Raw genomic sequence first — 21,853 nt, 5'->3', positions numbered from 1 at the left:
CTCAATACAAACTAGAAAATAATTTATAAGTTGTTTTCAGAATGCGAGTCCAAAGCCCGGGAAGACCGCCGAGCATTACATCACTGTATCGCTAAACCGGAAGTAGGCCGGCTCGTTAATGCTAATGTGTTGGTGGCTAAATGCGATTTCTTTTTTAATACCTAGCCTGAAAAGACGAGCTTAATTCGCATACTTGTCTAATAATTTGAATTTTAAGTAGAACAGACTTTATGATTTACATAAGAAGCATCAGGCTGTCTTGTCTTGTTTTTCCTTCTTGTCCACTGTATAGTCTTACATTATTTTAAAGGTAACATTCGGTTTATTTTAAGCTATAGAGGTGTGCTAACATTAGCTTAAGTCTAGCTTAACGCTACATTTTTTTAAAAATCAAAAATGACTTTTTGAAGAGTTAAAAGAGGAGAGAATAACAAACACAATTCACAATTCCCCTGTTGGAAAGAGAGGCAGGTATGCTTTATGTTTAAATTGTAAATGTATTTCTTTAGTAGTAGGCAATTCATACACATTATTCATGATTGCAGATTGTAGCCTAGATAGCATTTGGCATTCAGAGCCTAGAAAGAGCAGATTAGCCTATGGTTTGTTGTTCTTTCTAATCAGTTCAAGATAAAAAAAATAAATAAATAAATTTAAAAAACATGCAAACATTATACAAGTAACATAGAGGTATTATAAGCTCTTTGTACTAAAAGTATCGTAAGTTAAAATACTCATTTTGACACTTATTAGGCTAGCCTATCTTATTATCAGAGATGTTGATTTGAGTTCAAGTATGAAGAGAATGAGATAACTGGTACGCTGGTAATACCTTCTGTTTTGTCCTTATTAAGAATACTACTGTGGGTAAGATTGTAGTATATTTAACAGGAAGTGTGATTTTAAATTGGCTCCAAAAAATTACATGGCACTTGTTTGAGGCCAAATAACTTGAATGAGTCCCAGTGCAGTTCTACAAAACCAACTCTACAAAAGGTTTTATTTTGAAAGGCAGAGCAATTAAACCTCTCCTCTCCTCCTGATTGGCTGGATGGATGTCGCTTGTGGCTGCTGCCAACTTTGGCAACGAGGCCGGCTCGCGCTGCTGCTCCACCCCCAGGTGTCGCGGGCCTGTTTAAATAGCGGAGGAGGAGGAAGGACGACATCCTCATCATCATCAGCAGCATCACTTCATTTACCTGACATGATACTCTCGTTCCTCTGGTGTTGAGCCTCCATCCTGCACAGTGAGTATGGACTTTTTATTCTTCTTCTGTGGTGGCGACTGCAGAAATTACCTTTTTTTACATTACATTACAAGAACATTAATATTATATAAACGTTTAGAACACATTTTAACAACTTATTTTTCATCTATTTATCACTCTTAACACAACAAGAGGAATACGTGTTGAATATTTGCTGGTGAAGTGTATTTGAGTTTGTATGGGTGTGTTTATTTGTTGCCTGTTGCATTATTCTGGATCTCTTTAAGTGATGTCAGAAGGTTAAAAAACTCCAGGATGACATTTTAATGACTTAAGTTGATGTGTTAAGTGGCTTTAATTCACTCAGAGCACCACATCGCTCAGTAAATCTTCATTAGAGATACTGCTTCATATTGATTTCTGCTCACATACATGCTCTGTGTGCCCACGGCCACACATGGATGCACCTTGTGACATGTCACCATTTTGGTGTAAACGGTAAGCTTGGGTGGACACATGAGCTGCACCTTATAAGGTAGTATGCCTGCTAAGTCCCTAGCATCCCTCTTTGGGCTACCAAGCTACCAGGAGCAAAGGGTTAGCCAAACATGGGCATTCCAGCATGGCAGCTCACTTGTTTGATTATAGGGGTTATCTGTGTGCTGCTTTTCATGTTTTATTGCCTGACGTTCAATGGGAGGTCAAAGCAGCCTTGTGACCTGCGTGAAGAGACACAGACGAGGATAAGTGAGTAAGTAGCTGATTGCAAATCTAGGGAAATGTGCCAGCGGTAATCTGTCGGGCAGCTCAGTCAGACCAAATGTAAATGATCTGAGCGACAGAGGCTGCAGTTTGAGTCGAGGAAGGTGGAAGAGAAACAATTCTCTGTTCTGTGACGATGTGCAAAGAAAAAGCTGTGTGCCAGTTACTTAAATCTGAGAGATTGTGACCAAAGCTATGTGTTATTTTGCTCATTAAATCCAAAGTTGTTTTGGCGTTGAATCAAAATGGGTTGACAGTTTTCTGTTTCCAGCGCTGTCAATCAAATCTGATTAACTGGACCACACAGTCCTGAGGAAGAAGATTCGCTTGTGAGGATTCATCTCTTGAAGATTTCTCTAAACTTTAACTTTGATCATTGTGATATTTTAAGGCTTGATATTGTTATTGTGTCGGTATTGTACGGATCACTTTTGGTACTTTTACAAAATATGAACACAATGAGATTTTTTATAAATAATCATCAATAATGTGGATATCATGACTTAGTGGGTGAAAACAATATTAGAAAAACAGTCTTGTCAGTTCCGAAAATTACATCACTTTAATGTGATGCAGCCTTTAAACCCAGGAAATGACAACACTGATGACATATCACCATAAAACGATATCCAAAATCTAAGACAGTATATAGAGATGGATATAAAATGAATTATATGGATATGATGGTTGATTTCTTCAGCACTGGAGTCTCTTAATTTTCTTCGTCATTGAGTTAATGGGTTAATAGATTAATGAATGAAACATCTGGCTAAATTAATTCAACATGGACTTCATGTCAACATTTTGAGAAGGACACTTATTGAGGAGAGTTGAATGAAAATATTGGCGGCTAATTAGCTTAGCTTAGCATAAAGGCTGGAAACAGGTGGGAAAGCTATCCTGGCTCTGCTGGCCAGCTGTAAGACTCTATTTGGCCTGCAAGATGATGAGAAAATAATTTAAAAAATCAACTAGTAATGCTCAGAATGTTTATTCCTAATTATTGTGTTTTTTAGACAGACATGAGAGCGGCATCATCTAACTCCTTAAAGCTAACAAGTGTCACGCAGACTCACTCGCAGATATAGAAACAAGCAAATTAAAGGAACAGTTCACCCCATCTCATTCTTTTACCCTTTTGCTCAAATTAATTTTTGTGTTTATTTTGAATAGAAAGTACCATTTTCAGATCTTAATTTTCTTTCCTCTGTAATAACAGCAGTCCAGAGGTCAACCCGACTCCTGTCATCCCACCTGAGGCTGACCCAGTCCCCAGTAACGATCCAGACGTCAGCTCGACCACCTCTGAACAACCAGTGATCGACTCCGACGGCGACGCTGCTGACTGCACGCCTGACTCGACCACTGACGGTGACATCACAAACATGGCTGACCCGGCCACTGATGACAACAAGTTCCTCTTCTTGGAAAATGACTTTCGCAACAGCGGGCTGGCGCAAGCCGACTGGGCGGCCAAGAAGATGGTGTGGGTGCCATCAGAGAGGGAGGGCTTCGAGCAGGCCAGCGTAAAGGAGGAGAAGGGTGACCAGGTAACGTACACCTTGATGATGTCACCACTGTCAGATGATGCTGCATTATCATTTGGGGAGAGTTTTTATTATTTAGCAGCTGTCTTTTTATCTCTTGGTACATGTTACTTAAGATTTCTTGATGATAAGGTCTTCAAAAGATTAAACTATTGTCACTAAAGCAAACTTGGAGATACGGCACCAAGCTGCTTGATATCAGTACCACATTTATTAGTATTTAAAGTAAAGTTATGGTAAAATAATAATTTTGGCTGCAGGTGCTGGTGGAGCTCTCCAACGGTCAGAAGATGACGGTGAACAAAGACGACATCCAGAAGATGAACCCGCCCAAGTTCAGCAAGGTGGAGGACATGGCCGCCCTCACCTTCCTCAACGAAGCCTCCGTCCTCCACAACCTGCGAGAGAGATACTTCTCCAGCCTGATCTATGTGAGGAACACACACAGACACAGACACAGACACACACACACACAGACACACACACACACACAATCAACTATGTTTCTCTAGGAGGTTACATGTTGTTGCTTTAATTAGCCAAAAACTAAAAACATTTTATTTAGATTACAATCATAAACCTGCTGGTTGCAGCTGACCATTCTTTGATGAACACAGTCTTAAACCCAAAGACTTTTTTATTTACTGTCATCAGTAATTAAGAAAAAGCAGCAGATATTCACAGTTAAGAAGCTGGAACCATCAAATGTTTTGCGGAACAATTACCAGAATCAAAAAACTTTAGAATTTAATCAACTAATCATTGCAGCTCTACTTAATATTAGACAAATTAAGTTTCCTTTTATTATCCTTTGAACTAAAAATTATATATGAATCTTTGTGTTCACCAATTATTGAAGAATAAATAAATGAAAATCAAACACAATCCAAAAGAAAAAGGTGTTTAAATCGTGAACTTTTCAAACTGATCAAACATCAGCACTTTTACACCTGCTTGAAAACCTAAATATCATCAGAGCTGTTTACTGAATAAGAGAATCGACTTGATCTGAGGTCAGCAGACAATCACAGACCTGCTTCCAATTTTCTCCTTATTAAACCTAAAGTTCACACAGACTCCACTTTTTGGTAGAAAAGTGCTCGTTCGAGGTCTTTGTGCTCTCCAGACAGACTCGGGATGTACCGAGAGGATCATCAGCTTACGTTTTTATTTTTTCAGTCAGTCTGACAAAGTCTAATAAGGTACGGGATGTAAAATTAAAAACCCAGGCTGATGCATTTATTACAGACTGCCATGACAAGAAAGTTAAGAGCTGCAGTCCCTCCAGTCCATATATGAGCAGACAGCATCTGAGAGCCAAAACTGTCTCATACACTCAACTCTCAATATAAACCCAAACCCTCTGGAACATTATAGAGTCCTTGAAGATGGAGCGGCTTCTGTTTTCCGTTTTGCGCACCTAATTTTGAACCGTTTAGAGCATATCACCCGAAATAAATGTATTTGTAACCTGAAAAGTTGGTTCCCAGAGAGAGATGAGAAGCTGGAGAGGGACATTTATCTTCCACGTAACCGTCCTCTGTGACTTCCGTTCAGATAGACTGAATAGCAAAACAAAAGCTCACAGGTGATAACTGTGATCTGCTGTCTACTGTTTACCTCCACTGTGCAACTGTGAGTGTCAAATACATGAAGTATAACGTAGAATAAAACTGAAATACTTGTGCTGTTCGTACTTTAACAACATTAAAAGCAGTTAAAAAGATCACTGTAAAGATGTCTAACTGCTCTGATGTCATGATGTAAAATGATGATGATGATGATGATGATGATGTTTCCTGTATCCCTGCTCTCCACAGACGTACTCGGGTCTGTTCTGCGTGGTGGTGAATCCCTACAAGATGCTGCCCATCTACTCCGAAAAGATCATCGAGATGTATAAGGGCAAGAAACGCCACGAGGTGCCGCCACACATCTACTCCATCACAGACAACGCCTACAGGAACATGATGCAAGGTCAGTGTCTGTGTGTGTGTGTGTTTGTGTGTGTGTTTGTGCGATCGAGCATTTTAGTCCTTTCTTCATTGTTTCCATGGAAGGTGCTGTTGAGATTTAAAGAGTTATTAATAAGCCACATTTTGAGAAAGAACAAATATTTCCATACATTCTTGCAGGGAAATCTTTAGCACTCCCAGCTGATAATTCAAACCTTAAAGGGTCAGTTCACCTAAATTACAAGAGAACATGTTTTCTCTTGCCTTTAAGGAAGTGTTGTTCTTAGAACCAAAGTGGTTGCTGATGCAGAGCCGAAGAGCTGGAGCACAGATTAGATGAAGGGTTAACCCTCTCTCAGTGGTGCGAGTTGTACCTAATTCGGCAACAGGTAATTTGAGTTTTATTAACATTTTGGTAATCCTAGGCAGTTGTTAACGTCATGTAATTAAAGGAAAAGTTCACCCAAAAAGAAGAATTCAGATGGAAAGTCAGAGTTGCAGCGTTCTCCTGAACAACTGAAGTAGCTGAAGACCTCCGTCGCTCGTCTGGCATCATCCAAGTCTCCAGAAGAGCACAGAGATCCCAAATCCCTAACAGACGGGATTCGTGGACTACGAAACTTCACCTGACTTTCCATCAGCATGGAGGGAGGAGATGATGACTGGAGTCTCTTGAACGATGAATCCTTACTCTGTCATGCATAACATCAGATTGCTCAACGTCACGAGGATGTTAGCAACATTTTCTCTGGTCTAAAGTCAGCAAACTGAAGTGGTTGCATGCAGCATGCTTTGGGAAAGTTGTCTCCAGGGCTACCAGTGGAAAAACTTACATAGTGATGACCTATACAACAAAACTCATGACATAAGTATTAACTTATACACTCCTGTGAATTATGTATTTATCTTGTATCCAATGATCTACAACTACAGCTACTGTTACTGCTGTACAGCTCTGGAAAGGAATGCTGATTTATTGCACAATATGCCTCCAAAGCTAAATGTGTGACAGACCTGTGTGTTTCATATAAGGAACAGCAGAGAATTAGCTTTATTTAGCACTTAATGAAACAGCAAACACACACACACACATACAGGGACAATTATGAAATGAAAGCGATTAAAGTCAGACGGTGGCGGCCCCTGACTGAAGCCTCAGAGCGTGCCGGCTCGTCTCCGGATGGTCCACCGGTGACCTCAGACCAACTCCATACTTTCCACTCAGCTCAGGAATGGCCATACATGGAGCAGGGAGACAAGATTACGGCGATGGAGCCCTGCATCCACCTGCTATTTTTAGACGATATGAGTGATGGAGGCTAATCTCCCTCTGAACGAGATTTTCAGAGCCATTTTGCTTTCGTGTCCGAGCGGAGTTCATGTTTGGTCGGTTCAGCTTGGCTTCAACTAACGAGTTCAGCTCGGTCAACATCTCACATTATTTCCCCTTTTTTTAACGTCTGTCTCTCTCTCTCTCCCCACAGACCGTGAGGATCAGTCTATTCTCTGCACGTGAGTCAAAACATACAAGACTTAACCTTTTTCCATCACACTCTACCCTTCATGTGAGCAAACACACACATGTAGACTGACCTACATTCACTCCCTGGAGACTTCTTAACCATAGACCAAGTGTTTACCCTCAAACTGAACGATGTGCACTGTGGGGGGCTTCACATTTTGTCCCCACAGTGCGAGTGTGTTTACTGATAAATGTCCAGGTGTCTGCTCTCTCACACAGAGGTGAGTCTGGAGCAGGAAAGACAGAAAACACCAAGAAGGTGATTCAGTACCTGGCCGTCGTCGCCTCCTCACACAAAGGAAAGAAGGACGTGAATCCTGTGAGTAGAAACATGTTTTTGATAAACAAGATCTACATCACAACCAAATAAATATTTGACAAAACAAATTGCAAATAGAAGTTAATTATGATATTGATTATTATAGATTACAATAATGATACTGACACATTTTACTCGGCTGACACTACTCGCTCAACTATACTAACAAAACTAACAAATATGGAATGAAAATGTGCCTCAGGGTTAATTTCAATCTGTCAGCTCGATTATTTATTTGTTTTATTAATATTTTTTTAATGTTTGCTTAAAGAAACTACGTATTTGGAAACTTAACCACTAAAAGTGTGGTTATCATCATATTAAAGTTTCATCCAAACATGAAATAATAAGAAAAATCACAAAAATGAAGAAAACTATTGATCATTTTTGTGTTTAGGCAGTTTTTACAGTTTGAAATGTGAAACGTAATGATGTCCAGTTTGATTGATCTTTTAGTGTTAAGGTTTATCACAAAATATTAAATGACATGAATTATACTGTACATGACAGGATTCAGTGGCTGCAGCTGTGGCTAAGGTGAGGACAGATCATTATTGTCTCTGTTGCTGCTGATGCTGCTGCTGGGGCTTCTGACTTTTCTCATCAGCATCAGTGAAACAGGTGCTATTAATGGAGAGACTCTATACTTAGAGGAGATCATCATCATCGTGCCAGGTCTTCATATCTTTCCCACAAATCCTCCATAATGTGATTAGAAGTTACAGCCGATGTTCGCTCAGCTGCTTTTAATCCAGTGAAGAACTATCTGTGGTTTGTTTAGCCAAGATTTATTGATGCTTGACCTCTGGCCCTGCCGCTCTGCTGCATCTCAAGCTGTCATGCAGGAGGCCAATTTTGGGGAAATGCTAAAAGCAGCGCCTTCTCAACGAAGAAGGAAAAACGTTGAGGGTTCATTGACCTTCTTACCAGTTTGTTTTCCTGTTTCTTCCAGCAACAGCAGCAGCAGGCGGGATCTCTGGCCTACGTGAGTTTACAATCTAACACTTCAGATTTTGTTAAATACACTGAATAATAGATATGGAGCAGTGATGTGTGACCTTGTGGGCTGTAGGGGGAGCTAGAGAAGCAGCTGCTGCAGGCTAATCCCATCCTGGAGGCCTTTGGAAACGCCAAAACCATCAAGAACGACAACTCGTCCCGATTTGTACGTTTTTCACCAGTTACATGAAGCCATTTTGAACTTTTCCCTCAGTGGCTTCATGTTGCTGTCTCCTCTTCCTTCAGGGCAAGTTCATCAAGCTCAACTTTGATGTGACGGGATACATTGTTGGAGCGAATATTGACACCTGTATCCTTTTATTTCCTAGATGGAATTTGTTCATTAGATTGTGAATGAATTAAATAGGAATGAAATATTAGCTGAAAACAGACGTTGTTATCTGCTTAACCCTCTCCTGACCCAATCAGACCTCCTGGAGAAGTCTCGCTGCATTCGTCAGGCCAACACTGAGAGAGCCTTTCACATCTTCTATTACATGGTGGCAGGAGCCAAAGACAAGATGAGAGGTGAGCAAGGAAAAAAATCATAAACGCACTTCTCATCGAAGATTTCATGGGCTTAAAGAGTCTTTAACTCATTGGCTGTCATCCACAAGAATCAGTTTCTTTGAACAGGGAAATATATTTCTCAGTCGGGACAGGATTTTAGCATTTTAACAGAATAGGCTGAGAAGTTAAGATTGATCCATGTTGCAAAATGTGTCTTTGAAGTTGTTTTTAAGATTTTCTTCCTTTTCTATAAAGCTAGGTTGGCATTTCCCCTGATTCCAGTCTTTCTGATAAGCTCGGTTAAACACATCCTGATATCTCTGTCGAAGATGAAAGATGTAACTGATGTTGATGTCGTCTGTGTTCAGAGGAGCTCCTGCTGGAGGATTTCAGCTGCTATCGTTTCCTGGTAGCGGGACACGTTGAGATCCCCGGTCAGGAGGATGAAATCATGTTCGATGAGACTCTGGAGGCCATGGAGATCATGGGCTTCACCGAGGACGAGAGAATAGGTACCGACTGCTCCAACTTAACAGGCTGCTATGTGTAATTTAATCACTTTCAGTGTCTTGAATTACCATTTTACTACTTGTATCGGGCAACCTTTAATGCAGCATCCTGATCTTCTTCGTTGCTGCAGGGATGTTGAAGGTGGTGTCCACTGTGCTCCAGCTTGGCAACATCAAGTTTGAGAAGGAGAGGAACAGCGAGCAGGCGACCATGCCCGACAACACCGGTAACCATTTTGAAAACACAGAGAGCGCCACTGTCAGTTAACCTCTGAACCTCTCTGATGTGTTCTCTGTCTCGTGTCGCCCATCAACTCCAGCTGCCCAGAAGGTGTGTCACCTGCAGGGCATCAATGTCACCGACTTCACCCGTGCCATCCTCACCCCCAGGATCAAAGTGGGCAGGGAGGTGGTGCAGAAGGCGCAGACCAAGCAGCAGGTAACAGCAAACTCCTGAAGACAGAAAATAAAGGCTCTTGTGGAACATTTCCCTCTGAAATGTAGTCGAGGAAAGTAAGAAAAGAGCTATAAATAAATCATAACAGAAGTGTCTCCCTCTGTCCTTCTCCTTCGCCTCCTCCAGGCTGATTTTGCGGTGGAGGCTCTGGCTAAGGCGATGTACGAGCGGCTGTTTCGTTGGATCCTGGCCAGAGTCAACAAGACGCTGGATAAGAGCAAGAGGCAGTCGTCCTCCTTCCTGGGCATCCTGGACATCGCTGGTTTTGAGATCTTTGAGGTGAACGCTCACTGAAAACAAACGTTTAAACACTCAGTTGTTTTGTTTCTGTTGTTTTCTTATCGCTGACCCGATCGCTGCGATGTTTCCCCGCCTCAGGACAACTCCTTCGAGCAGCTCTGCATCAACTACACCAACGAGCGTCTGCAGCAGCTCTTCAACCACACCATGTTCATCCTGGAGCAGGAGGAGTACAAGAGAGAGGGCATCGAGTGGAACTTCATCGACTTCGGCCTCGACCTGCTGCCCTGCATCGAGCTCATCGAGAGGCCGGTGAGGACAAGCTGCACCTTCACGATAAACCTCGCTGTCACTGTGATATTTTGTCATGAAACCAACACCTGAACAGTCTCCGTATTCAAACAATTAAATGTAGATGAAAGATTTTCTCTTGTCCTGATCCTCATGCAGAACAACCCTCCAGGCATCCTGGCCCTGCTGGACGAGGAGTGCTGGTTCCCGAAAGCCACTGATGTTTCTTTTGTGGACAAACTGCAGACCGCACACGCCAGTCACAGCAAGTTCTCCAAACCCAAACAGCACAAAGACAAACTGATGTTCAGTGTTCTGCACTACGCTGGGAAGGTGAGGATCACTGAGGGAGACGATCATCCTAATAATATAACAACCGCACTGTTTCCTTTGATTATAAAGTAATATGGAGGACTGAAACTAAATCGAAAACAAATATTGAAATAAATAAATTATCCAATAAATAGATTACATACCATTAAATAGGCATGTAAGCTTTATCATTCGATCATTTTCTCTTCATGCTCGTCATCAACAAACGTGGTTTTCGTTTTTGTTTCCAGGTCGACTATAACGCAGCTAACTGGTTGACTAAGAACATGGATCCTCTGAACGACAACGTGACGGCTCTGCTCAACAACTCGTCCAGCAACTTCATCCAAGACCTTTGGAAAGACGGTCAGTCCTCCATGTCGGGACAGTTTCACTGCGTGTCTCCTGTTACAACTGTGGTATTAATCTCTCCCGTGTTTGTCCTCCGGTGGCAGTGGACCGAGTGGTGGGTCTGGACACTCTGACCAAGATGTCGGAGAGTTCAGCGCCGGTGGCCTCTACTAAATCTAAGAAGGGGATGTTCCGTACAGTGGGTCAGCTGTACAAAGAGTCTCTGGGCAAACTGATGACGACTCTGCACAACACGCAGCCCAACTTCGTCCGCTGCATCATCCCCAACCACGAGAAGAGGGTCAGTCGTCTGTGTTCTTTACATTAAAGTGAAGTGATTAGAGACTGAGCGAGTCCATACATTCATTTTGTTGGTCTGCTGATGTGCTGCAGGCCGGGAAGATGGACTCCAACCTGGTGCTGGAGCAGCTCAGGTGTAACGGGGTGCTGGAGGGGATCCGTATCTGCAGGCAGGGATTCCCCAACCGCATCGTGTTCCAGGAGTTCAGGCAGAGGTGAGGAAACAGTCTTATTGATTTCTTTAGAGGTTTCAGCGACGATATTCTTTTCTCTGTTTGCACTGATATTAAAAGTTAACTCCCCTGCAATGAACATTATCTTTTTGTGGATGTAGGTTGCAGTTGGATTACAGGAAGTGAAATAATCAGTGTGTTTTTTAGCCACATTAACATTATGTTGTAGTTCCATATGGTGACCACTGGAGGGCAGTGAACACTCACGATTCTCCACCAATCATCAAGACAGAAACAAAACAAAGAGAACTTTCCATTTAAATCTAAAATCAACTGAATTTACCATGAGATTATTTTGAGTGTGGTTTCGTCCAAATCGCAACAAACTTAATTAAAAATGTAGATTCTAGTGTAGATTTATGTTACTGATTGTTTGATGTTTCGCTGAATGATGTTCTTGTTTGCAGATATGAGATTCTGGCTGCCAACGCCATCCCGAAGGGCTTCATGGACGGGAAGCAGGCGTGCTGTCTGATGGTGAGCCAGAACTTTAAAAATGAAGTTACTTAAATAAAATAATATGAAGATGGAGTTCAAAGAGCAGAGGTTTCTGTTTCACTCCTCTTCTCCTCCTCTCCTCCTCCAGGTGAAGCACCTGGATCTGGATACGAACCTGTATCGCATCGGTCAGAGTAAGATGTTCTTCAGGACGGGAGTTTTGGCTCAGCTGGAGGAGGAGCGAGATCTCAAACTGACCGTCGTCATCATCGCTTTCCAGGGACAAGCAAGAGGCTTCCTGGCCCGCAAGTAAGACAAGCGGACTGGACACTGATATGAACAAATGTTTCCTAATATTTTTTTACAGCCTTTTGGGTCCCAATGCACAAAATTAACTTCTGCACACACACACAGATATACAGATATACACAGGCTTTCATCTTATCTCGCCGTGTGTGTGTTTTTCAGGGCGTTCAGTAAACGTCAGCAGCAACTGACCGCCATGAAGGTCATCCAGAGGAACTGCGCCTGTTACCTCAAACTCAAGAACTGGCAGTGGTGGAGGCTCTTCACCAAGGTTACACACACAACATTTTACTTTTCTTAATGTAATACTGAATTATTATAAATCACAAAATGCAGATACTTTAAAACAAAATAAGTTTAAAAAAGAGACGTGCGCAAGTTTTCTCTCAGTCCGACACATTACACACTTTATCCTTAATACTACACAGTAAATGCTTCTAACCATTTGAGGTCGTACATTCACATGTTGGCTTATGTTAACATGCTAAAGTTACACTGTGACTTGGCTGAATACTGAAGTTATCAGGATAACCATTTACACAATGGAAGGGAACCCATGTCTGAGTTGTGGATGTGTCTGGTCGTGGTTCAGGTGAAGCCGCTGCTGCAGGTCACCAGACAGGAAGAAGAGATGGGTCAGAAAGAGGAGGAACTAAAGGCGGCGAAGGAGGTGGCAGCGAAGAGCGAGGCCGAGCTGAAGGACATCACCCAGAAACACACACAGGTGATGCGTAAATTAATGTTTTAATCCTGTGTTTTTTTTACATTTGAACATTTCTTAAATGACAGAAATCTGTGTTTGTAGCTGCTGGAGGAGCGAGCCCAGCTGGAGTCGAAGCTTCATGCGGAGACGGAGCTGTATGCCGAGTCGGAGGAAATGAGGGTACGACTGGAGGCCAAGAAGCAGGAGCTGGAGGAGGTGCTGCATGAGATGGAGGCCCGGCTGGAGGAGGAGGAGGAGCGCAGCCTTTCTCTGCAGCAGGAGAGGAAGGACATGGAGCAGCAGCTACAGGTGGAAACATTATTATGGTAGTTGTAGTTTCTTTTAGCTCTGCTTTATTTTCAACCTGTCGTTTAACCACACATGATGTTTCTCCGCAGCTCATGGAGTCCCACATCGCCGAGGAGGAAGATGCTCGTCAGAAGCTGCAGCTGGAGAAAGTGGCCGTGGAGGGAAAAGTCAAGAAACTGGAGGAGGACGTTCTGCTCATGGAGGACCAGAATATCAAGCTGCAGAAGGTAGAAAGACGCAGGTTTGTTTTGTGGTCGTTCTTTAATACACAACACGCACATGTTTTTCTAACGTGTTGCGTCGTTTGCAGGAGCGAAAGCTGCTGGAGGAGAGGTTGGCTGATATGACCTCCAACCTGGCAGAGGAGGAGGAGAAGTCCAAGAATCTGACCAAACTGAAGGCCAAACACGAGTCCATGATCTCTGACCTCGAGGGTCAGTCAGCACCACCGAGTCTATGAACTGTTTGACCATCTTTTATGAATTAAAACGTCTGACTTTACCTTAAATAATGAACATTTAAATCAAAGCAATAAAGAAAAAGATTTAAATAACAGCTGCAAACATAAAAAAATGAGCTTTTACAAAGAGTCTGTTCACTTTATCTGTCTGTGCGTTCAGTGCGTATGAAGAAGGAAGAGAAGGGTCGTCAGGACATGGAGAAGGCTAAGAGGAAGGTGGAGGCGGAGCTGGCCGACCTCCAGGAGCAGCACGCCGACCTGCAGGCCCAACTAGCTGAGCTCCGGGCCCAGCTAGCCGCCAAGGAAGAGGAGCTCCAGGCCACGCAGGCCCGGTAAGTAATAATAAAGAATTAACCTTCTGAAATCAAAAGACAGATGTAAAGAGTGTAAAAAACTAAATATGTTTATTTTCCGTGTCCGCAGCTTGGAGGACGAGAGCAATCAGCGAGGGATGGCTGTGAAGCGGGTTCGGGAGCTGGAGGCTCTCCTTCAAGAGATGCAGGAGGACCTGGAGGCAGAGAGGGCGGCGAGGGGGAAGGTGGAGGCGGCACGACGGGATCTGGGAGAGGAGCTGAATGCTCTCCGCACCGAGCTGGAGGACAGTCTGGATACCACCGCCGCCCAGCAAGAGCTCAGGTCTGTATGACTGATTGGATCGCACATATACGACCTCTGATTGATCCACACGTCATAATTAGTGTTTAACCAAAGCGGACTCTGTAAGCCTGTTGCTGTTGAATGTGTTGTGGTGATGTTTTGTGTACATGTGACTGGCAGGGCGAAGCGTGAGCAGGAGGTGGCCCTGCTCAAGAAAGCCATGGAGGACGAGGGGCGGAGCCACGAGGCTCAAGTCCAGGACCTGAGACAGAAACACAACCAGGCCGTGGAGGAGCTCAGTGAGCAGCTGGAGCAGGCCAAGAGGGTAAAGTTCATCCAAACTGCATCACATCAGAACTGTTTACATTCTAGATTCTGATTTTGACCTGGACTCTGAGAAGGTCTCTTTAAACCACGATGTCGCTCACTCAGCACCTCGTCTCTTTATCCAGGTGAGAGCCGGTCTGGAGAAAGCCAAGCAGGCTCTGGAGAAAGAAACAGCAGATCTGAGCGCTGACCTGCGATCCCTTGCCAGCGCCAAGCAGGACGTGGAGCACAAGAAGAAGAAGGTGGAAGGTCAGCTGAACGACCTGCACTCACGTTTCAACGAGAGCGAGCGGCAGAGGACTGAGCTGGGCGAGCGAGTCTCTAAGATGACGGTGAGTCATGACGGGAGCGTTGGACAGTTTGTCAGATTCAAATTGTGTTCCAGGTGAATCTGAAGGATAAGACTATTTGGGAGTTTAACACCTTTCTGTGATCTCTCTCCTCGTCTCTGCCAGGTGGAGCTGGACAGTGTGACCAGTGTGTTGAATGATGCCGAGGGAAAGAACATCAAGCTGAGTAAAGACGTCTCCGCTCTGACCTCCCAGCTCCAGGATGCTCAGGTGGGCGACCCCACCAACATACACCTATTTCAGTGTGTCCCAAACTGAGGCATCGACCAACACCTTTCTCCTCACCTCCTTGTCTTCCTCTTCCAGGAGCTGCTGTCAGAGGAGACCCGTCAGAAGTTGAATCTGTCTGGACGTCTGCGTCAGATGGAGGACGACAGGAACAGCCTGATGGAGCAGCTGGAGGAGGAAACTGAGGCCAAACGGGGCGTAGAGAGGCAGGTCTCCAGCCTCAACATGCAGGTCAGTAACTTGTGGTGTTAAAACCTAAAGTAGAACTAGTTAATTGAGAACTTTTCAAGCACCTTTTTAAGAGCATGACAAACTCTAAACCCTCTAAACTCTGTTTCACTCTCTGTCAGCTGTCCGATTACAAGAAGAAGCTGGATGAGATGTCGGGGACGGTGGAGATGCTGGAGGAGAGTAAGAAGCGTCTGCAGCGCGACCTGGAGGCGGCCAACGGCGAGTACGAGGAGAAGGCCTCCGCCTACGACAAGCTGGAGAAGAGCCGCATCCGGTTGCAGCAGGAGCTGGAGGACGTCCTCATGGACCTGGACAGCCAGCGGCAGCTCGTCTCCAACCTGGAGAAGAAGCAGAAGAAGTTTGATCAGGTCTGACCGCAAATTTGGAAGACTGCTGAATTGCAGTGAAAATGTCATTGTACTCTGATTTTTGACATTTCACATTCATGTTTTCTGTCCTGGTGTTGGTCAGATGCTGGCAGAGGAGCGTGCAGTGTCCAGTAAGTTTGCAGACGAGCGTGATCGAGCAGAGGCGGATGTGAGGGAGAAGGAAACGAGGGTGTTGGCTCTCGCCAGAGCGCTGGACGACAGCCAGAACGCTCTCGAGGAGGCGGAGAAGACCATGAAGGGCCTCCGAGCTGAGATGGAGGACCTCATCAGCTCCAAGGATGACGTGGGAAAGAATGTAAGAGGAAACATCTGAACGTCAACAAATCCAGTTAGAGGGCAACTTCATTTCTGACATCGTCTTCATTTTGTCCTCCATCAGGTCCATGACCTGGAGAAGGCCAAGCGCGGTCTGGAGGCCATCGTGGACGAGATGCGAACGCAGATGGAGGAGCTGGAGGACGAACTGCAGGTCGCCGAGGACGCCAAGCTGCGTCTGGAGGTCAACACTCAGGCGCTGAGAGCTCAGCATGAGAGGGAGCTGCACGCCCGCGATGAGATGGGCGAGGAGAAGAGGAAGCAGCTCCTCAAACAGGTGGAGTTCAACTTACTACTTACTACCCCACCCACATTATTTTCTAAGATGAAATCCAACCACAATGAAGAGAAAAAGACAGTGAGTGTTTACAAATGATGAACCTCGGCAGGTGCGTGAGCTGGAGGCGGAGCTTGAGGAGGAGAGGAAGCAGCGAGGTCAAGCGTCAGGCAGCAAGAAGAAGCTGGAGGGCGAGCTGAAGGACATGGAGGACCAGCTGGAGGCCACCAGCAGGGGGCGCGACGAAGCAATCAAGCAGCTGCGCAAGATCCAGGTCAGCACATTAATGCAATTATTTTCAACCAATGACATTCACCTGATCAGAAATAATACAATATATACCCCTAATAATAAACATGCTCCTCACAGGGCCAGGTGAAGGAGCTCCAGAGGGAGCTGGAGGACTCACGTGCATCCCAGAAGGAGGTTCTGGCTTCAGCCCGGGAGTCCGAGCGCAGATCCAAAGCCATGGAGGCCGACATCGTCCAGCTGCACGAGGTGAGGCCAGTCGTCAAGAAATGTGTCTTTAAATCATCTATCACACTTTGACAACGATAAGTTATTTCGTCTTTCTTTCCTTTATGTCACCATCATCTTCCTCCCGTCCATCTGTGTCTCTTCTGTCCGTCTGTCCAGATGTTGGCAGCAGCTGAAAGAGCTCGCAAGCAGGCGGAGACAGAAAGAGACGAGCTGGCAGAAGAACTGGCCAGTAACTCCTCCGGGAAGTGAGTTTCTTATGTCATTAACATTTACATTATTAATACATTAATACAGGTGAAGGGCACTGAAGTAATAAAGAAAGTTTCAACATTAGATGAGGCAGATTTGAAAGAGACGTGAGTTATTTCTGCGAGCGTCCTGGAGGTGAATTATGAATTTTCTTCAAAACAATAAGAAAATACACTAAAAATGTCATGGAATTTCAGCCAGAAGCTGCTGAGATATCTGATGTGAACTTGAGAAGATTTATTAAATACCAGGAAGAAATAAAAGTTGTGTGATGTGCTAACAGGAAGTACAAATCAGTCAGAAATACAGATTCTTCTGAGTGGAAAAGTCTATAAAAGAAGAACTTCTCCTCCCTCCATCCAACCAGATCAATGCTGTCTGATGAAAAGCGCCGTATGGATGCAAAGATCAGCCAGCTGGAGGAGGAGCTGGAGGAAGAGCAGGCCAACGTGGAGAGTCTGAACGACCGGCTGAGGAAGAGCCAGCAGCTGGTGGGTCCGGGGTGGACATGAGCGCGAGGAAGAACCTGAGCAAAAGTTCCTTTCTCTTAATGTTTCTTGTTGTGTAGGTGGACCAGCTGGGTGCGGAGCTGGCGGCAGAGAGAGCTTCCTCTCAGACCAGGGAGGGATCCAGGCAGCAGCTGGAGAGACAAAACCGAGATCTGAAGGCCAAACTGCAGGAGATCGAAGGACAGGGCCGCTCCAAACTCAAATCCTCCATCGCCGCCCTCGAGGCCAAACTGAGAGAGGTGGAGGAGCAGCTGGAGATCGAGAGCAGGTAAAACAAAGAGGAATAGTGAAACAGTCTGAGCTAAAACACAGTTAAGAGACTCACAAGGATTAAATGTTTCAACGAATCTGTCGTGTAGAGAGCGTCAGGCCAACGCCAAGAATCTGCGTCAGAAAGAGAAGAAACTGAAGGATTTAACCATCCAGGTGGAGGATGAGAGGAAGCAGGCGCAGCAGTATAAAGACCAGGTGACAGCAAAGCCCACAAACACGCCACTCGACTGTCATTTATCCTGCTGTAAGTAAAGCATAGTGAGAGCAGCTGAGAGGATCATCGGTACCCCCCTCCCCTCCCTCCAGGACATTTACAAAACACGCCTAGCCCGCAAAGCACTCAGCATTGCGGGCGACCCCACCCACCCCAACCACCATCTCTTCAGTCTCCTGCCATCTGGGAGGAGGGTGAGGAGCCTCCGGGCGAGAACCAGCAGACTGAGGGACAGCTTCATGCACCAGGCCACCAGGATGCTGAACTCTCTCCCAGAACTGCCCCCCCCTTCCCTCTCCGCCCGCTGCCCCCACAAACTCTGGACCTTGCTGACCCCCCCCTGACCCCCCTCCTCCCCCCACGGACATTACTGACCCCCCCCCCACCCAAAAGGCACCAGCCACTTTACAAACTCAGTAAAAACTCAGTAAAAGAACACTTAGAAAAATATATATATATATATATATATAAAAATAAAAAAAAAAATGCAAATTGCACTATGTACAAATGTTTCACATGTTTACATTCCGTGATGTCACCTGTATATATTTAAAATATATATTTAAATCTTTATTTTTTCATTTTTACTTCTACTTTTTTTTTACACTCATTGTGGATAGAGAGTAACAGAATTTCAATTCTCTGTATGTCTTGCACATATTGCAGCATTGACAATAAAGCCAACTTTGAACTTTTGAACTTTGAACTAAACGCATCTCTGCTCCGTGCAGGCGGAGAAGGGCAACGTGCGGGTGAAGCAGCTGAAGCATCAGCTGGAGGAGGCGGAGGAGGAGGCCCAGCGCGTCGCAGCTGCTCGCAGGAAACTGCAGAGGGAGCTGGAGGAGGCGAGCGAGGCCAACGACACTCTGAACAGAGAGGTGTCTTCACTCCGCAGCAAGCTGAGGTACTGACGGCCGGCTGGGATCCAAGTGTGTGTGTGTGTGTGGAGGACAATGTCTTCAAAATGTCTTTAAATGCACTAGTCATCAATTTAAAGGAACAGTTCACCCAAAAAGTTAAACTCAGTCATCCTCTCCTCCCTCCACGTAGTCCACAAAACATATCTGTTGTCGTCCAGTCGTAAACGAAACGTTCATCTTTAAGTCTTTGTGATGAACCCTTTGTCGTGTCTGTGAAGGCCTGAGATCATTTGTGATTTTTTTTTTTTTTTACATTTCCTCTTCCTCCTTCCATGTCCTGTCTCACACCTGTCCTCAGACACTACTGATCTGTCCTCAAAGCTTCCTGGGAATATTCTGCTCTTCCTCAGCGGGCTTTTTTTTTTTTTTTTTTTTACTTCCTCATCCCTCCGGTTTACACCTGCTGCAGATTCCAGGGGCTTCAACTTTAAAAGAAATCTAGCTTTTGCAACAGCTGCTCTCTGTTCTTCCTCTGTCCTTCATCTCCTTCTCACCCTCCTCTTCCTCCTGTGTCTCTTCCTCCTGATGTGTCGGGTGTTCCCAGGCGTGGCGGCGGCGGCGAGGCGACGTACAGCAGCCCCAGTCCCCGGAGCAGCGGCGGTGGCAGCAGCATGAGGAGCCTGGGGCTGGGAGGGAGCATCAGCAGGAGGAGCGCCATCAAGGAGAACTCGGTGGAGCTGCAGGAGGAGGAGCCTCGTTCTCCGTCTCCTCGTGGCTGCTCTCCTCCTCTGGAGCCCCGCGGGGAAGTTTACACCCCCGACGAGTAGAGAGACGACTGTGATCAAGTGGGCGGAACCTGTTAGACTTTTAATTTGAAAGATTTCTTTAAGGATATCCTAGAAACTGATTTATGTTCAAATTTAAATTCATTTCGGTCCCTGAGTAACGACACAAACAACAAACGCTCCCAGAAGAAATATGAGCAGCTTCAATCCAGTTCAATCCAAAAACATCAGATAAACCCGCCGCTAACGGACCAAACGTCTGGTCGTTTCCTCCCTCTGTGGAGCTCCGTCAAGTCGTACTGCTTCGTTTTCATCTCCCCCTCTCAAAACACATCAAATTAAATTCAAAAATATAAAACAGGTCACAGCTCAGGAGGCCGACTTGTTGCTGGGTTCATATTTTGTAGTTAACATCAGCTGGACATTGACGCTGCGGCCATTTTCTTCTGACGTCAAGCTCAGATTGTGTAAAGATGAGAATCTGAACTATCATCTCTCCAATGAGATGGACAGTGAAAATATGGAGGGACATCGTAAAACAACATCTGATAACACGTAAGTTAAGTTATTTCTTGATTACATCCAGCGTCCTTAACTTCAGGTTTAAATGAATTAATTTACACTATCGAACAGTAATATTAGCGAGGAAGTAGAAGAATGCCAATGTTAGCTCCAAATTATTCAACTTCATTTAGTGGGCGTGCGTTTCATTATTTAATAAAGTTACTATCATGCAATGAGCACAAAGACGGACGTTTGAACGCAGCAGATTTTAACTCCTATAATAAAGTTTACACGAAAAAATTCAAATTCAAATCGATTCTGATGTGAACCTGAAATCTTTCAAGAGGTTTTGTGAAGAAAAAGTAGCCATTACTTTCTATGTTTGTGGATTAATATAACATAATTTATGTGAACTTAATATATTTACATTTATTTATATTCCAGGTAGTTTAAATTATTCTGATACATATAACGTCAGTTTGTGTCGTCACAGTCGAGTCAGAGTTTTTGTTTTTCCAAAAAATAACACGCTTATCTTTTAAAAAGACCAAGAAGTTTGTTAAGCAACACCTGCAGGTTTCCTTACGCTGTTTCAAGAATATTTTAACCATTTGGATTAAAAAAATATATTTTACTAAATGATTTATTTCAAGTTGCAACTGATACTTTGTAACGAAGTCGCCGTAAATGTCTTCTGTCTTTTCTTCAACCAAAAGAAAAATGCAAAAAGAAAATAAATGGAAAAAATTGAGAAGATGGACGAATAAATGATCAATATATTACAATTAATGAATACTTATTAATTGAATTTGTTCTGGAAACATCTTCAGAACAACAAGACGTTTTAATGACCTGGTTTTTATTTTTGGAGAATGAGACTCGACAGACACAAACTGGATCCGTCTGTTCTGGTTCTGCACTTCCTCAAAGGGCTTTTCAGAATCTTCCAGAGAGAATCTGTTCATTTGGAAACTGAATGTAAAACTCTATTTATAATCCCGCTGTTTGTATATTCATTCTAGAGATTTAGACCGTGTGGTGAACCCTCACAGACGCACCGTGTAGAACTAGAATAAAAAGAGTTGTACGATGACTTCCTGCTTTGTGAACCAATCAAGTGCGATTAAACTCCTACTCAAACCATCCGCACGTGTCGGCTTCAGTTCTTTGAATTTCTAGAAAAAAATAAAATCAAGACTTTCTTTTATTTTTTTACATTTCAAGTTTTATTGCTTTTTCAGAAACATTTAAGCAGCACTGAAGGTAACAAAGAGCAGAACAGGTCTCATGTACGTTCTCTTAACGAGTCAGAAGGCAGAAAAGAAAAATAAACGCCAAACTTTTCCACGTCTGCTGACCTTCGACCTTCACGTTTTAAAGGTCCAGTCCGCTGCTGTCGTTTCACTCTCGACCCTGAGCGGCTAAACACGACCTACAGATTCAACCTATGTTAGTGAGTCTACAGTAGAGGTACAGTATATAACACTACAAGTCAAAACTATTACATTTCATTTTTAACATAAAACATGAGTAG

At 44.2% G+C, this 21,853-nt stretch overlaps 1 protein-coding gene across 1 annotated transcript; it reads left to right on the top strand.

The window, feature by feature from the left end:
- Positions 1 to 200: 200 nt before the first annotated feature.
- LOC119013499 (myosin-11-like) lies at positions 201 to 21,464 on the top strand. Its single transcript, XM_037088081.1, has 43 exons — positions 201 to 1,247; positions 3,190 to 3,520; positions 3,778 to 3,948; positions 5,338 to 5,494; positions 6,957 to 6,984; positions 7,214 to 7,313; positions 8,266 to 8,298; positions 8,386 to 8,478; positions 8,559 to 8,622; positions 8,742 to 8,840; positions 9,191 to 9,334; positions 9,463 to 9,558; positions 9,652 to 9,770; positions 9,915 to 10,067; positions 10,167 to 10,340; positions 10,479 to 10,652; positions 10,883 to 10,997; positions 11,087 to 11,283; positions 11,376 to 11,497; positions 11,923 to 11,992; positions 12,102 to 12,262; positions 12,422 to 12,530; positions 12,852 to 12,983; positions 13,065 to 13,271; positions 13,361 to 13,498; positions 13,582 to 13,705; positions 13,892 to 14,063; positions 14,155 to 14,367; positions 14,509 to 14,653; positions 14,781 to 14,987; positions 15,111 to 15,215; positions 15,312 to 15,464; positions 15,584 to 15,832; positions 15,936 to 16,148; positions 16,233 to 16,445; positions 16,558 to 16,719; positions 16,815 to 16,943; positions 17,082 to 17,170; positions 17,542 to 17,665; positions 17,743 to 17,951; positions 18,043 to 18,151; positions 18,902 to 19,074; positions 19,635 to 21,464. Exons 2-43 carry the CDS (start codon positions 3,356 to 3,358, stop codon positions 19,855 to 19,857), a joined length of 6,033 nt encoding a protein of 2,010 aa, XP_036943976.1. The 5' UTR covers positions 201 to 1,247; positions 3,190 to 3,355; the 3' UTR covers positions 19,858 to 21,464.
- The last annotated feature ends 389 nt before the right edge of the window (positions 21,465 to 21,853 follow it).

The sequence above is a fragment of the Acanthopagrus latus genome, chromosome 23 (genome assembly GCF_904848185.1).
Source record: "Acanthopagrus latus isolate v.2019 chromosome 23, fAcaLat1.1, whole genome shotgun sequence".
Lineage (NCBI taxonomy): Eukaryota > Metazoa > Chordata > Actinopteri > Spariformes > Sparidae > Acanthopagrus > Acanthopagrus latus.
Note: the sequence above shows the minus strand (reverse complement) of the source record. Positions and strands in the feature narration are given on the sequence as shown.